Below are 17,774 nucleotides of genomic sequence, written 5' to 3'. Positions count from 1 at the left end.
ATGCTATTAATAATTGCAGTCAACATTTAGCCGGTTTGCCCGAATCAACATAGATAAGGGTAAACTGCCCATTTTTCGGGTGCCAGTGCCAGTGATGTTGGTAACGCGTCAAATGTATGGTAGCTGACAGCGATGCCATTCCCGTGTATACATCGCACTAATGCAAACGCGCCTGGAGAACTCTATGGACAACAACTGTCAAAAGAAAAAGTAGACTACACTGGACCAAATTGCTCGCACATGAGTGTACTATTATCACTTGACGGTGCATCATTTTAAAACTGATTATTATCCTTTGCTTGAGCTGTTTAAGCAAAAAGGAATAGTATTCTTTTCAAATGGAAAATCTACACTTAAACGCTAGCTTAAACGTTAAATAGTAGGAGGGGGGTATTCAAGACACGACCGCATGACGTTGACTACCGTATTCTTATATTCCATTGAAGCAAATAGTAGAGGGAATTGCAACGCTTCTTTTACAAAACTTCTGTAACAAAATTTCGAGGCACCAAAAGATACCAGTTGCCGATTATTCTCGTTTACTGGTTAGTCCGTCCAGAATCCCAGCCATTTTAGTATTTTGCAGTAGCCATTTATTACTAACAGCCACCAGCATAACAGGTGAAACCGGCAAGAGATGACCGGTACTATTTTGTCTTTCCTCCTTTCAGCTGCTAACACCTAGCGCTGTCGTGAAATTAACATCAACACAAACATGCATTTTTGCAAGGTTTTTTTTCCGCTAGCAGCAGCAATTGTAAAACATAAAATTCAACTAACCGCTTTTATTATAAAACTGCGAGGCACCAAAAGGTGCCAGTTGCCGATTTCTTGCTTACTGGTTTCCGTCCAGAATTCCAGCCATTTTAGTATTTTGCAGTAGCCACCAGCATTACGGGTGAAACCGGCACGAGATGACCGGTACTATTTTGTTTTAGCTGCCAACACCGAGCGTCCGTACGTATCCGGTACGGTTTTATAATGAAACTGATGGGGTGAAATGTTCGAATGATACGTTTTATACCAAGGCTTCGTCAGATAATTAGAAAGAAGGAGGGGCTACATAGATGATGGAATGGTAGAGACAAATGTTTCTTGTAGCATTGGGCGATACGACGGAGAGTATCGATTCTTCAGTATCGATACCCGAAAAATCAAAAATATCGAGATACCCAAAATATCGGTCAAAAATATCGATACCAGAAGTATTGATACAATAGCTGAGATCATTTTTTGAATTTTTGATATTTACATTTACTGAAAACCAGTAATCGATTCAGTGATTCGCGAAAATACAGCAAGACTATTTGCTGAACAGAAAACAGTAAAGGAATGTTTGCTGGAATCCAGCAAAAGAATTGATATGGCAAAAAATTTACGTCAAGCTGTCATTAGTAAAACGCGCCAAATCGCTGTGCAGCTGGTACGGGATCAACGCTAAGCCCCTGATAGCGAATATGGGACCATAGCTAAGTCCTTGTTGGGCCAGATGAACTTAAAAGTTGAAATGATAATCATACATCTCTAGTTCAACAGTAATTTGCCTATGATCCGATGGGCGGGTGGAATCTGGTGCCTGACGGAAACATGGTTCCCTTGAACTAACTGGTTAACCAGCAAATTGATTCATGCTTTGCTGAATGAACAGCAAATTGTCATAGCTGACAACCAGCAAGTTGTATTTTGTTTTACTGAACATGCAGCAAACGACCTGTCACTTTTATGCAATTGAGCATTACTGAATAATTAGCAAATTTCATTTTGCTGAACAAATTTCTGGAGGCACAGCACACCAAGAATCAGCAAAATTTTGGTGGTTTCCAACAATAAAAAATCACAAGAAGGTTGTATGCAAAGCCACGACCGCAAGGTTGAAGTAGAATACTTTTACAAGAAAGATAACCCGGCTGCTTGCGTGTCAGTCATTTTTTCTAGTAAATAAACGTTGACCGTTCATTGGCAGTATTGTAATTTCTTTTTGTTTGATATTTTGAATGAAGTTCATTGAATATTTTAAAATTTTGTGCAAATGAGAAGTTGAAGTGCTGCCGAATCGTAATATGCACATTTAATACGACATCATTAAACGGGAACGAACGGCTACAGTTATGCAGAACGCGAATGCCGGCGCGATGCGATTCGCCTTACCGTGGTGAAATGTACAGCTCTTTTTAAGCCGAAGTAGAGCTATACATTTCAACAGATTTCGTCTTGCCGAATCGCATCGCGCCGTTATTGGCGTTATGCATGACCGTAGCCAAACACTAAGCAACGCAAACACGTAATTATAGTCAGAGTATGCATGTAGATGAAGATAATTACCTTTGGATTATAGCGCAAAACGAGAAAATATTAACTCTTCAAATATTCATTTGTGTTCTTCAAATTTCAGTTGTTCAATTTAATATCCGATGAAATGTCTGTTTATTATCTGATGAAGCTCTTATATAGGCCAAATGATGCATTCCCAATTTACTAGGTCCATAACTCTGCCGACCGTGCTTGGGAAAGCGCGGTATAACGACCAATCAGAGGTCGAATTTTGTGTTTTGACAAGGCTTAATAGTTTTCAATAGTACAATAGTTCGAATGATAAAATTGCAATTTCATGCATTTGGTAGGAATCTTAGAAGATTTTCTAATCGATTGCTGCAAAAACGAAGGAAGTCCATCGAAAACTAACCGATTTATTAGCATTTGAAATTGGACATATTTGTCACTATTTTCAGTTTAAGATTTACATTTCACATCCCTATGTAGCCGAACTTCCTGAGAGAAGTATTCTACTTCAAAAATTTTATGTGCCGACTTTTTGATGTTTTTCTGGTATGTATCCGCATTCTCTAGAGCAGCATGAATGACCTCACAAACAAATACATACAGGTAATGCAAAAATTCTGAGCTTTGGCAAACAAACGAATTAAACAACTTATATCTTCAAGATTTGTATTCACTGGTCCAATGGGCTGTGAAGCTCCCGTCTTATTTGTATAAATTTTTGACACACTTCCATATTAATTGATGAGGAAGTTGATGACATAAAAAAGTTAGATATGTTAGCGAAAATAAGATAGTGAAGTCTATCGCTGAATTTTTCTAACTAATTAATATTGCAATTTTATTTTTCACTTGTACTCTAACTTGTAACGACGGAAAGCATGAGTTAAGCCTGTAGTACACTCTTTGACCGAGCGTCAAGTATTTGTCTCTTTTTGACAGATAAAAATTTGGTCAATTATTTGTCACTCTCCGATTTTAACATGGGGCAAACACGGGCAAACAACAACCATGATGTCAAATAAATTTGACCATTATATCAGAAGGTCAAATATTCGACCATTAGACAAAGAGTGTACTGCAGGCTTTAGTTTCCGCTTGCCAATATTCGATCTGAACAGTATGACCAGAAAACTTATATTTGTTTTTGAAATACAGTCAAATTTCGCTCGTTGGGCTATGTTTAGTTGGGCTACGTTTAAGTTGGGCTCCCGCTCGTTGGGTTATAGCCCAACTAAATCGAAGCCAAACATCATTTCTGATAACGTTGAATTTGTTTGAGGGGTTTGTGGATGCATTTTAACGCAGAAAGTAGAATTAATTCAAATAAAAATTAATGAAGCTGAGTATAAATGTAAACAAACAATATTTTAATTAATTGTCAGAGAAACACTATAAGTTTTGTGGCTTAATAATGCAACGTAGAGCTATGCCTATTTTTGAAAGTATTTGAGAACACGTTATTATTGAGCACTCCTTTTTGGCTTTAAATGTGTGGTTTAAGTAAAACAAATTTTGAATTTGCCCCTATGCTGCGCTTGGCTCAGATTTTGACAGTTCGTTTGGCTCACAACATTCTCTCTATCTATTTCTCCATCTAAGTTTTGCTAGTGCAAATAGACTTGTGCGATATTAATTCTGACAGTGGCAGCTTTTCAGAGGTTCCAGCTCGTATCAACTAGCTGGCATCTCTATCCGATTTGCTTTGCTTTATCGCAGCAAACATCGCAGCGGTTCTACGATGTGTGGGCTCCACTGACACTGACAGACAGCATAACATAGCGTATGAAAAGTGGCGGTGATCTCGTGTACACATTGAGATGTTAGCCCTTGTAACATGGCGCGATGTCAGCTAGCTGGTCCGTTTGCCTAAAAGAATATCGATACAAATATCGCGGTTTTCAGTATCGATACGGTCAAATATCGGACGCTTGTGTATCGATTCAAAAAATCGAAGCATCGCATCAAAAGTATCGATATTTCCGATACCGATACAATATCGCCCATTGCTAGTTTTTGAAAGCTGCCCCGGCCGCTGTCGTAATATTAACACCAACACAAACATGCATTTTTGCAAGGTTTTTTCCGCTAGCAGCAGCATTTGGTAAAACAGAAAATTCAATTAGCCGCTTCTGTACCCAAATTTCGAGGCACCAAAAGGTGCCAGTTGCCGATTATAGTTTTCTGGTTAGTCCGTCCAGAATTACAGTCATTTAAGTGTTTTGCAGTAGCCATTTACTACTAAAAGCCACCAGCATAACGGGTGAAACCGGCACGAGATGAGCGGTACTCTTTTGAATTTCCTCCTTTCAGCTGCTATCACCTAGCGTCCGCATGTCACTGGTGCGGTTTTGGAATCAGAATGATGGGGCGCCGGCTGTCGTAAAATTAACACCAACAAAAATATGCATATTTGCAAGGTTTTTTCCGCTAGCAGCAGCATAAACATCGGAAACAGAAAGTGACAACAATAACAACAAAGTCAGATCGATTGTATCCGTTAGTGTCGACTGTGCTTGGGAAGAGAGGTAGTGATTGGCTGCGCGGTATGATTTAGACAATCGATATTAATTACCAATTTTTCAAAAGTGTATCTCAAACAATAGTTTGTTTTTGTTACATAAATTTAACCGTAAAAGAATTTCTGATCGATTGATGCCAAAACCTCGAAAACCTGATTTAGATGACTGCAAAATAAGCGCTCAAAACCTGACCACTTTTCTCTGGTTTTCCCTGGTTGAATTACTAGATTTTCAAATTCAGGGGCCTAACTTCGATATAGACGTTAGTCAACGTCAAAACAGCATGATAATTATTAATTGAGCCATTGAGAGCAAAAGTGGTACATGTGCCATTAAGTAATTTTTTAAGGAGACGCGATAAACGAAAACACTCGAATAGTAAATTATTTTCCACAATTTTTTCCAACATTACTGCACTAAATCATTGCTGGAAAGGTTTCAAAAGACGGTAGGTACTTAAGTATGCTAAAAGAGCATTTTTATTAGGAATTCTTTATTTGCTTGAGCAGTAGTATTATTGTATTGTCCGAGGCTGTATTTCGTTGCAAAACTGTTACATGTCTTCAAACAGTTTTATTTAACTGAGCTTTTTAACATGAAACACAAAAGTAACCCATAATTGATAATGGTCCATGATTGTAGAGTGGATATATGGTGATATTTCTCATGTCATATTATAATTTAGGGTACTTTGCAATTGAATCTGATGTACAAAATTTCAATTTATTTTATAAAAAGGATGGATTTCAAATTTTGAAAAACAAATTACTTTCTATTAAATTTAAATTGACGACAATAAACTGTTCTCGGATATAAGAATTATTGAGACAACATAAATAACAGTTTATAATGACCTTAGAGTTTTCAAAAGTGGATAAAAGTGGTAAAACTGTTCAAGTTTATTGGATAACAAAATTCAATCTGTGCTTTAGTAGCAAAAAGGTACACCAAGTTTTTGAATTTCATTTAAGAAATATTTCTAAATTCTCAATACTTATTTACTATTTAAATAAACTACTTTTCCAAATTCTATTCAAATTATGCTATCCAACTCATCACAAAAGTCTCGTTCGCATCAAAGCCAATCATCTAAAATCGAAAAACTACTTGGGATGAGAATGCCGTAGCATTCAAATTTATTTTTTCCTATATAAGAATCAAAAAGAAATTGTATCCCATCCGTTAACATCAGTATCAAGAACAGCTCCTGTAAAATGTTCCATAAAATAATCTATACAGAGCCGCCAAGAGATGTTCATTTGCAAAGCCCTACTTCTGTAGCTCTTGTAGAGGGGACATCATCAACATTCATACGAGTCTATCAGATCGTAACTATAGATTCCAAAGCTACTGAATGAAGATAGAACATCTCTGGACAGCTAGATGTGTAATTTCTCCTCATGCCACAAACAAAAATTAAAGGAAAATCCAATTGAATTGAGACGATTAGAGCTACGATCCACTCGACCAACATAAGCTGATTTCGTTGTGCTAAGATGTAACATAGCAAGCAGCATTGCCGATAGGGGAAGGAATGGTTTTATTGGTCATTTTCGAATCTACAAGTTTTGTGTGAAACAAACAGCAGTCAATTTTCTTCACTGTACAATTCTCTCGTGTTCATAGTTCATCCTACGTCTCAAAATGATTTCATCTTTTGGTTGTCATCGTTTTGGACACTTTGGCACCCATGTCCGAAACGAAGGACATTGATTTTAATTGCACAGTAAGACGTTTGAACAGGGGATCCCCAAATGTCAGACAGGATTTTTGGTTACAGCTGAGCATTTTCTTGCTGACATAGGATTGACGTCCTAAGAGTTTTGCTACGTCAGCAACCCAAACTGCTAGGGTAGAAATTCACATGGTGATTGGTCGAAACAATTGGCAAAAATGAGCGTGGGTTGTACTACTTTTAGATCTCTGTTCTGTGTATGTCACTACCAAGTACTAATAAGCCAACTAAATTTGGATAGGCTTAACGATGGTTGTGACGTAGAACATCGATTGGATGTTTTTATGCGATTTGATGCTAACAAAACGATGGGTAATATTCGCGAAATTGACCGTTGTCATTGTGAGCAAATTGCATCTTCATTGGTCAGTTCTGGTTACTTCTATACAGCCTATGTAGTTTTTTCATGATTCAATACTCTGTAGTAGTGATTCGGAAGTTTTTTATTTTTCAAACTGTTTTACGCCAAGACCAAGCATGAAGACTAATTGTTCCAACTCTGTTATCGTGTGCTAAGTAAGTGGCGGTAGATAAATTATGTGCGAATACACGTCACATCAGAATGAACAGAAAAGCGAAAGATAGCAAACATACGTTACGTTACACCAGCATTAAGTTTTCCTCATAATTTATGAACCTACAAAGCATGAATATACTCGATTCTTTCGCTGTTTGGTGAAAAGTTACGTTTTCTCTTACTGGAGGTGCTTAAGTTCTAGTGTGTACCATTGTCGTGGAGAAAAGGCGAAATATCTCCTGAGGTGATGCGACGAAACGATGAATTTTTAATTTTGAGAAACTTTTTCCTTCTAGACCGTATGCTTTTCCTTGCGGCACTGAGGAAACTTTCACCTTTTACCCGTACGGTAAGTAGAAACTATTTCATTTTGTGGTAATTATGGTACATACATTACTTCAAGTATTTACACGTTGTATAAATCGTATTAGTAGTACCTTAAGGCGCTACGTTAACAGTCTTAAGAAACTGCAAAGGAGCAAATGGGTGCATTGTTAAGTCCATGTAACGAACGTATTTATTGTTGGAGAACTTGTTAATCAGCTGTAAGCTCAAAACCTTGTAATTATACAGTATTGATCGGGTTTTCTACAGAATTCTTATATTAGTATTCCTTTCGTTTTATGGTTCTACAAAAAAAAAACTAAGCTCATTTCCATATTTAAGATTCATTTTCCCGCCAGTCGAATAGCACCCGAAGGGGCATCAGTTCACCATATTCTGCATCCTTAAATGTAAACAAGCATCCCAAGTCGCGCTTTCATGAACAGCTACGGTACTTTACCCACCGCACGGACACTCCCACTCCGCTCTCCGCTCTCGGACCGCGCTGTCTAACTAAGTAAAGCTAAACCGTGGATGACCAGAACCCGGTACGGGTGGTCCCATGACCGACATTGCTGGGCATTTGACTCAAGTGCAATTTCAGTTTTCCGCTGCTGAACTATTTCAGTGCACATCGTGGAACCATCGAGGGCACTTTTTTCCAGCTGCATGACTGCGATGCACCGTTATAGCACTTGAGCGCATTTACGAGGCTCCGGAGACCGGGCTTCCATTTTCTACCCATTTCCTGTGATAGCCTCTCATTGCCAATTCCAGCGTTTCATTGAATGAGTCTGACGAGAACGAGAGATAGGAGCAAAAAAAAGCGAGTACGGAATTTTCCCCGCTGGAACTAAAATCTGCATACCGCGTCATCTCTGCTTCGGCTTTTAGTTTGGCTTTATGGACTGGAATAATTAAAGCTTTTATTAATTTCAAGGTTGATGACTATCCGGATGTGAAAATGGCAGCGCATATAGGGCCCTTTCATCGTGAAAAGCAAATGGGCTACATCTAAAAATGGCCTCACTCTGTTTTAGCTCAAGCAGCCGGAAAATCCACGTAGCTTACACTCCAAAGTGAGGTAGTAAAACAGCTTCATTAACACGATTACACACTTGAGAGGACCTCAGAGGACTCTGTCTATCTCCGATTCGTTCCGGGTTTTTTAGGCTCGCGCGAACACGGGTGGTTGAATTCTGGCCGGATGCCATTTCCGGGGAAATTTTCTGGCTCTGGCAGCAAGTCGGGATTTTGCCACCACGACGACGGCCGGGGCGCGTGGTGCTGAAGCCGCTTCGGTGTGATGGCGATGGCCGTGGAAGACTGAGCTACCGTCGTCAGAATGAAAGGCATGTCGTTTTTTTAACTGATTCTGCATCTTCATGGAACGGTACTATTGAGTAGTGTGACTTCTTCTCAACAATATCTTTTCTTAACACTTTTTATTCCAGTTTGAATAGGAATTTGTTTTATTTTCTTTGTGTTTTCTCACTTTTTTTTTCTTTTTGCAGAGTCGCTTAATGAGAAGTTACCTTCCACGTGTTAAAAACCTTACATTTTCCCAGACTTACTATTCTTTTATCTTCTTTATCGACCTAATCATCGTCTAAAGCAAGTTGTTGAAAGGTGAAATGTGCTCTGAAAATAAAATAACCGAAGATTGAGATGAGAGTTTTTAGGTCTGCATAAAAATTTACGCGTCGAAGGACCTGAAAATAAGCCCATGCGGGTCTTTGATATTTTGGATACATTTGCATTTGTAACCAGCATCGTACATCGAGACTATTTGGGAGGGTGAAATTTAGTAAATTATACAGATGTATCGTAAACCCGAAAGCCTAAAAACTTCTTTGGAAAAACTCACAAAATTACTGCCGAATACTTTTGTAGTACTTCACTAAATTTCTGAGTTGTTGAACTCTTGGCAATCATGTGCGTGGGATAGTTCTAGTACAATATTTGATTATTTACGCTCTAGCAGGCACTATTTCTATCCAAATTGATTTTATTCCATGATCTTCTCTTCCGAAATATAGCTTTAGCTGCCAGAGTTTAGGGTAAATATTAAAGTTTCGAAAATTCATCAATATTTTTCAATAATTAGCATCCTAAAAAGCTATACTCCTACTGTTAGCATCCCAGCATCGTGCGGCATTTTAAATCACGAGATTAGACATCGCCGAAAAGTTAAACATTATGAATAGTCAAGAAGTAAACACGAACCGGAACGATCGGCAACAACCTAGGCAATGAAATAAGGACAACGATTGAAAGCTCGGTGCATGAGACTATATATCACTGAGCGTCCCAAGTGGTGACCGGATACTACTGAATCAGTTGCAACTCCGTCACTTCGCTATCGTTGCGTTTCAGTTACTTCGCAGGGAAGGAGAAAAAATACGAAGGATTTGTGGACACAGGGCACAGTGCTACCAGAGCGGCAGCATCACCAACATACTGGCTCTGTGTTGTGGAGCTGGGTAGAATGCAAAGCCATTCTTTCAAGTGGCAGGTGATCAACGACAGGATGTGTTTGTTGAGAATAAAAAGCCGTTCCTACAACTACACCATCCTCGACGTAAGCTGGCATCACGAAGGAAGACCCGATATCAAGAAGGAAGCGTTTCACGCGCAGATGGAGAAACTCTACGGCATGACGACAACGGCCAGTGATGCGGTAACTTAGGAGCGCCTCGAGGACTGCTAGTTCGAAGTATTTTTTTTATTCCGCCAAAGACATACAAAAACAATTTGGGTACCCGACCAACTTACTTGAAACCAAATTTACTATTAAGACTACGTACGAACGAATCCTAGTTGTGGTATGCTTGCCTTCGAAACCTTCGACCGTGTATCACGTATGGCATAGTCAAACCTCGCGGCTCCACGTAAAGCAACTCCGGAACTCCCAGGATACGGAAGAGTACGCGCTCCAGCTATGAGTGGTACTACACACGGCGGAGGATACCGTGGCATTTCGCCTATCAAGGCTGCCTACAAAATGTCATAGATCCTTTTCCATCGTATATAACTTTAACCAGAAGGTTCGTGGGCCAGTATAAAGCGGATTTTATTAGAACCAACGCCACCACGTGCCATATCTTTTCAAATGAACGTTCGACAAAAGACCGGAGCCAGGCAAACCAGTCTGTTGATCAATACATGCGAGCGTGAGGCTCCAAAGAGCGTAGTATCGACCTACGCAGGTATTGCTATTAACAGAAGTGCGGGATACAGCAGACACCCGGGCATATCTCACAATAGATCTACGATTCTGGTACAGAAAAAGCCCATACAGAAAAAAATAACTGGCAAAACCGAATGTATAAAAAAGCTCCAAAGGCCGATTTTCTCAGATGGTCGAACCGATTTTCATAAAATTAATCTCAAATGAAAGGTCTAGTTGCCCCATAAAACCTTCTTAAATTTTATCGTAATCGGATTTATAGTTTGTATGTTTTTTATAAAAATGTGAAAATGCACAACCGATTTAAACATGATTGATTTTTAATGAATGGGCTTCCAAAAAACTCTTAAAATTTTTAATTTTATAAAGATTGGACATGTGGTTCAAAAGTTATGGAAAAAAACGTGTTTTGGAGACTATTAAGAAAGATATAGATAGAGATATATATATAGAGAGAGATAGATAGAGAGAGAGAGAGAAAGAGAGAGAGAGGGAAAGAGAGATGGAGATCTGGAAATTTAAATACAAAGTATGTACCACAGACAAACAGACGTGCCACTCGATGACGATTTCATCGACCAGAAAAATAACGATAATGGGACACCCGAAACAATGTTAAATTTTGAGAGATGGTGCTGTAGTGGTGGTGGTAGTAAAATCGAAATTTCTACGAGCATTTTGGTTATTGACCGGAAAAACTGCTATTAGTTACCTTGTTTTTATATTATTCTAACTTTCTAGTAGTTACTTTCACTATTATGCAATCTATTTTTATCAAAAAACTTGATTTTCTTATACAACTCCGTTGACTCAATATAGTAGTACAAAGGGTAGCAGTTCGCCCAAGCCTTCCGGTTCCGGTGGTGGTGGTTCTGTCCAGAGTTAAGCCCCGGTAGCAGTAGGATCTTCCGATGGTTTCAAACCCCACGTATCTAACAGGATATCCAGTGGTTTACTTGCCTCAGGTTGGTTAGGTTTTTCATTTCCGCCAAATCGTTTCCGTAGTTGATTGCTGTGTGAACGAATCAAGCGTGGCCGTTCTGGGAGCCACAACTGGAAACGAATCAAGCGTGGCCGTTCTGGGAGCCACAGATTATACATGACTCGACCTACTCGCTCTACGACTTCTCCGGCGATCCAGCTCCAGTTGATACCGTGGTGCACCTGCGCGTACACCTTCTCTTTTGGCTAGAAGCTCTTCTCCTTCGCACCATGCTTCGCGTTGAATTGACGGTCTTTCTTGCTGTTGTTCATCTTGGTGAAGTTGCTTGGTGGGCGAAGAAGTTCCAACGAAGTGCGTATGGATCGACCAAGTAAGGCTTCGGCAGGTGACTTCCATCCAGGCGCACAACGACAGGGTGTCGAACGGTAGCACATAAGGAATGTGTCGAGTGCTTCGTCTAGGTCTTCCCCTCCGGCCTGAATTTTCTTGATCATCCTTTTAAAGGTGTCAACGAAGCGCTCCGCCTGTCCGTTGCTTTGGGGATGGAACGGTGCTGTTTTGAGATGCATGATCCCATTTTTCTCGCAGAACCCTTCGAAAGTGTCGCTAGTCAGCACCAATACCTCCGGCATACCGAATCTCCCGAAGATCTTCCGCAGACTCGACAGTGTAGCAGCGGTAGTGGTGCGTTTGGTTGGAATGATTTCCGGCCATTTGGAGTATGAATCCACCACTAGAAGGAAGTATGTGTCGTCGATGGAACTAGCGAAATCAGCATGTAACCTTTGCCATGGTTTCTCGGGGATGGGCCACGATTCGAGCTTCGTCTTGGTGTCCGTTTTGGCGACTGAGCACGGTGATTTGCTCGTCAATGTTGGGCCAATAGACAAAATTCCACGCCAATGACCGCATACGGTCTGTTCCAGGATGACCCCTGTGCAGTTGTTGGAGTACTTTTTGCTCCAGTTTTTTCAGGACGACGATCCGATCACTGTACATCAAAACTCTGCGAGCAACATACAGCGAATCACGACGTGCGAAGAAGTGCTTAACACCTGCTGTTTCGGTGAGAGACTTGGCATCACCTGGCCAACCCTTCTGCACGAACTCGATGACCTTCTGCAATGTCCGGTCCTGGTTTGTCTCTTCCGCAATCGTCTTATACGTGATGGGAAGATACTCAATGGAATGGCAGACTATATTGCAGAGGACTTCTTCGACTTTTAGCGATGCAATAATGTATTCCTCGTCCGGCTTGATATGTGAGTTGATCAGGCGGGAGAGGATATCCGCGTGCCCGAAATGGTCCGTGGATATGTATTCGATGCTGAAGTCATACAGGAGCATGGTTGGTGCCCACCTTTGTAGGCGGTTGGCAGTGTATAAAGGAATTCCACGCTTCGACCCGAAAATTGCCAAGAGCGGTTTGTGATCAGTCTGAAGAACAAACTGCCTCCCGTAGATCATCCGGTGAAATTTTGTAACGGCGTACACCAGACCCAAGGCTTCCTTTTCTATCTGGCTATACCTGGATTCGGCTGGAGTTAGGCTACGGGATGCGTGGTAGACGGCTTTCTCTGATCCATCAGGGAATCGATGCGCGATGCGAGCACCAATGCCCACGTTCGACGCGTCTGCGGACACAATTATTAAAAGTCGAGGATTAAAGTGCGTCAGCATGAGCGGCGATTGGAGGATTTCCTTGAAGCGGTCAAAGGAGCGCTGTTGGATGTCGGTCCACTGGAAGCTGGTACTCTCCCTGAGTAGCTCGTCCAGTTGGCGAAGGGTGCGCATTTCCCGAATGTATTTCCCATAGTAATTAATCGCACCTAAGTAAGATCGAAGTGTGGGAACATCATGAGGAGGCGGCTTGTTTACAATTGCCTTTACCTTGTCCGGGTCCAGACGAATGCCTACCGTATCAAGAAGCTGACCCAGGTACTTAACTTGTCGCATGAAAAATCGACATTTTTCGAATTTGACCGTAAACCCATACTCTTGCAGACGCTGAAGGACACAGTTCAGGTTCTGATTGTGCTCCTCGACAGTGCGGCCACCCACAAGGATGTCGTCGAGGTACGGAGATGTGCATGGGAGGCCACTGAGCATGGCGTCCATGAGCTGCTGAAAGGCGCCGGGTGCGCACTTGACACCGGGGAGAGCCGGTTAAATCGATACAGCCCTTTGTGAGTGTTGATGGTTACGAATTTTCTGCTTTCCTCGTCGAGCTCTACTTGCAGATAGGCATCTGAGAGGTCAATGTGACTAAACATCTTGCAATTCGCCATGCGGTTGAATATATCCTCCAGGAGCGGAAGCGGGTAGTTGTTCGCTTCGAGTGCACTGTTCAACGCGGTGGAGAAGACTGCACAAATCCGCACAGAACGATCCGGCTTGCGGACCACCACGATGGGAGCCGCCCAATCGGCATAGGTGACTGAAGTGATGATGCCCAAATTTACAAGTCACTTCAGTTCGTCCTCGACTACGGCTTCCATGTTGTAGGAAACTGGCCGCTTCGGCCTGAACGCTGGCTGCGCGTCAGGCTTGAGGGTGAGATGGACTTGAGTTTTCGTGCAGCGCCCCATGCGATTGGTGAACACATCGGGGAAATTGGCCTTCAGGTCGACTACCTGCTGATCCGGCTGTTTACTACCGACCAACTTGCAGAACGACGAAAACGGAACATCCCAGAGGCTGAATTCGTTCATGAGATTTGGGCCTGGAACATTTAGTGAAAAGTCATCTTTAGGTGACCTCAACCCGCACAAAAAATTAAAGCCTTGAACTGTTCTTCTTTTAGCTCCTGCAGCTTGAAATCTACACAAGCTCGATTGACACGACAGGAGTAAGTTATAAAATCTTCATTTTCCTCATTCGCCCTCTGGAGGCACTGGTATCGACGGTGGAAGGTGGAGACCGGACTGCCGAAAATGGTCTTTAGCTTGGCAACCGTCTCTTCGAAGGTGAATTCCTTAGAGAGCTTTGAAAGGATAAATGACGTGGATAAAGGATAAATGACGACGATCTTTCGTGTGCTGTGGAGTTGAGCTTTCGAAGCAGTAGCCGCACCTTCGCGTCATCGTCGAGTTTGGAAGCGTCCTTTTCGAAGAGATCTGCATACCTGGCAAACCACGCATCGAACAAACAGCCTTTCTCCAGGTCGTATGCAAACTTGGTAATGTTGCTCGCTAAAGAATCCAGCACTAGCTCGCTCTGGTTAGTGTTCAGCACGTTCTCCTGGATGTTTTCCATTTGTTCCGCTAGCCGACTCATCAGGGCCTGCTGATTGGAGAGGATCTGCAGGATCGTTTCCTTGAATGGTTGCTCCGTGTTGCTCCCTTGTGCAGGTGTTAGCGGCGGTAGCACCGTGTTAACACGTGGGTGGTGAAACTTTCGACTTTTTCGAGCGGTTTTCACGAGAAAAGAAAAAGATGTAAAGGTGGACCGAATATGACGTGCTCAGCTGGCTTCTGGATGACCAATGACAGTTGCCTCTTATTACCATATGATGGTGCCAGACCGCGATAGTATCCGTTTGGATGACAGCTGTTCGGATGACAGCCGGAGAGATAGGGTCGCCAGGATCGCACCCCAACAGTTCCTTACTCTATATGTAGCATAGAGAAATGAACGAGGACGAAATTATTCAAAATCTCTTCCATTATTGCTTCATTGTTCCACGCCTTCAATTCAGAAATAATTTATCGACGACGGATCTCCCTATAGCGTTGTATTCGACATTTCTTTTGTAAGGCTTAATATTTATTTTCAGTGAATGTTTTCCGGAGACGAAATGTTCTCCCGGAATCGGAAGTAGCAACGAGGAAGGCGAATAAATTTTGCAGCTGAACAGTGTTCGGATGATTAGAGTCGGAAAACAAAACGCTTGAATAAACAGTTTCGGCATATTGACTTTTCTGCTTGCCACTTATTATAAAAGTAAATTTTGCAGTTGTAAACTCGACCACGGCTGAGCGAAGAAAATAAATTATAAATTTAAATTAATGTTCGACATGATTTTGGAGCAAAATGTTTCTATAACTAATTGAACAAGTGTTCAAAGTTTACCGAAGTAATACAGAAAGATTTACTCCATTCCTTGAACTACTAATTGTAGATTCATGGCAACAAAATATAAAATAAATAAATTAAATGTTCAGTTAATTCTATCCGGGACTGTGGTGCTTTCATAAATTTCAGAAATTATTCTGTTTCGGATTATTGACCCCCTTTTCTAAAGGACACCGAGCATGCGACAGTTTGTGCACATTCGCCTCGAATGTGTTAGAAAAGTTAATTACCTTTCCCGTACAATGGCACAATTTGCATAAGTTCTGTTAAGCCTCCGTTAGAAGAACAATCCAATACGCACACATAAACCCTCTTTCTAACTTTTTCGCTACCGACGAACAAGCCCCCTAATGAAAGGTTTTGAAAAGTCTAAATTTATGTGCACCGCCATAGGCTATTAAAGGTGAAAACGATCCCTGCCTGCAGCATGGAACCAAACGAAAGACACCCTCTTTTCGCATAAGCTTTAAAATCGATAGACGACAACGATGATGGTACATTTCGATTTTTGTTCGATAACACTGCCAGGAAATTAGTATTGCAATCGATACTTATAATTTTCAACGATTACCTCTTTTTCGAATTTACTTTGAAGCATATGTTTTCGAGTGTAACCATGTTAATAATTAATTATTCTTTACATTTACGCGTCTTCGTTCACGTCTTTTTGAAAATGTACGTTAGATTTTATTTCGCTTCTAAAGCGTTATTAGTGCAGCCTACCTTACAGGCGTTTTTTAAAGCGTATAAGGAAAGTAGTGAAGCATAGGGTACATTATCGTATAGCTCACCTTTTAGGGTTAGTAAAACATTAAAAATAACAGACACCGGAAATTAGTAACAAAACACTCATATGTTGTTCATGAAAGTTTTGAAAAATGTTTGCACTATTACTAAAATTTCATTTAAAGGGAAATAAGTTAAAGTGAAACGAGCGTTTTGATCAAAATCCCCAGGCTGCTTGTTATATTTTACTCTCAACGTATTTAACTGTTAAGTGGATAAGTTTAATTTGCATAAATTTGAAATCTCTTGACCGCCATTGGGGGATTTTCCCTAGATAGGGTGGGGCTTCCAATTTGCGTATTATGTTCGAAGGTGTAAACAACAGGGTTGATTTCAATGCTCTTGTTGAACTGTTCTCTATTGGAAGGTATTATTTTGTTACTCTTTAAAGAGTTTTAGTTACAACACGTTTATTCATTGAGTGGCCAACATTTTATGCTCTTTTACCCAAAGTGTTTATATATAGCCGTTAGAAACTCACACTAATTGACAGCTTCTGACAGTAAATGCTCAAGTGATGAGATCTCTACACACGGTAGAAGCTCTTGTTATTGATACAAATGCTTGTATGGGGTTGGCGTGGGGTTGGGGGTTGAAAAGGATTAAAACTACAGTTACTTCAACGGTGGTATTTTATTTTGGTAGGATTAAACACTAACTTTGGAGTGCTCAATTGATGCGTCAGATGGAATCATTTCCCATGGGGAGATTAATTAGATGTGTATTTACTGACGTTGGCAGTTTAATTGTCTGAATGTTTGGTAGGTTTTACGCTAGTACTGAAACGAGTCCGTCAAAGGGAATCAGTGCATGGGGATGTTCACCTGATGCCCATTATTTTTCTAAAATGATACAATCGATTGTTTTACATTGTTACAGTTTTCAATTACAAAACTTTCTAATCGGTCGTAATGTTGCACCACTTAAGCGGCAACAAGTTTTAATGAGTTTTTGTTCATTATCAATACCAACAGTAGAAAATATAAACAACTCAGGCAAAAGCGCAATTGAAATGTTTGAAAGATGTCTCAACCCTTTGTGACGCTCGGAAAATAGAATTAAAACTCCAAAAATAATCTTTATGCTTCGATTGCACCGCATAATGCCTTTGTTCCGTGCTTTTCATCGCAATAGGATGCCGTTGTGCGACCGTATGCTTTGGTGAGGTTGTACTCGATCCCGTTCCGGAGCAGACGAGGGGATTTTTGCCTCAAAAGAACATTGGCTTTTTTCTGCAGCTCTTATTCAGAAAGTGCACTCGATCATGGCATTTCCCGTCGACATCATCCGCTAAAGTAAATGGAAATATTCCAATCCCAATACCGTGCATAGTCGCTGTTGTTGTCGTCGTCGTTGCTGGACTCATCCTTTCGGCTGATAATAATGCCCCTCACTGTGACGTGGAG

The 17,774-nt window shown here is 40.9% G+C and overlaps 2 protein-coding genes across 2 annotated transcripts; both read right to left on the bottom strand.

The window, feature by feature from the left end:
* Positions 1–11,753: 11,753 nt before the first annotated feature.
* Positions 11,754–12,140, bottom strand: LOC129720436 (uncharacterized protein K02A2.6-like). Its single transcript, XM_055671918.1, has one exon. It carries the CDS (start codon positions 12,138–12,140, stop codon positions 11,754–11,756), a length of 387 nt encoding a protein of 128 aa, XP_055527893.1.
* Positions 12,141–12,279: 139 nt separating this feature from the next.
* On the bottom strand, positions 12,280–13,617 carry LOC129720435 (uncharacterized protein K02A2.6-like). The gene has a single exon (XM_055671917.1). It carries the CDS (start codon positions 13,615–13,617, stop codon positions 12,280–12,282), a length of 1,338 nt encoding a protein of 445 aa, XP_055527892.1.
* Between the last annotated feature and the right edge of the window lie 4,157 nt (positions 13,618–17,774).

The sequence above is a fragment of the Wyeomyia smithii genome, chromosome 2, assembly GCF_029784165.1.
Source record: "Wyeomyia smithii strain HCP4-BCI-WySm-NY-G18 chromosome 2, ASM2978416v1, whole genome shotgun sequence".
In the NCBI taxonomy this organism is placed as follows: Eukaryota; Metazoa; Arthropoda; class Insecta; order Diptera; family Culicidae; genus Wyeomyia; species Wyeomyia smithii.
Note: the sequence above shows the minus strand (reverse complement) of the source record. Positions and strands in the feature narration are given on the sequence as shown.

Coding starts and splice junctions, on each gene's coding strand:
- LOC129720436 (XM_055671918.1), bottom strand. CDS start 12,140: ATGCCGGAGGTATTGGTGCTGACTAGCGACACTTTCGAAGGGTTCTGC.
- LOC129720435 (XM_055671917.1), bottom strand. CDS start 13,617: ATGCTCAGTGGCCTCCCATGCACATCTCCGTACCTCGACGACATCCTT.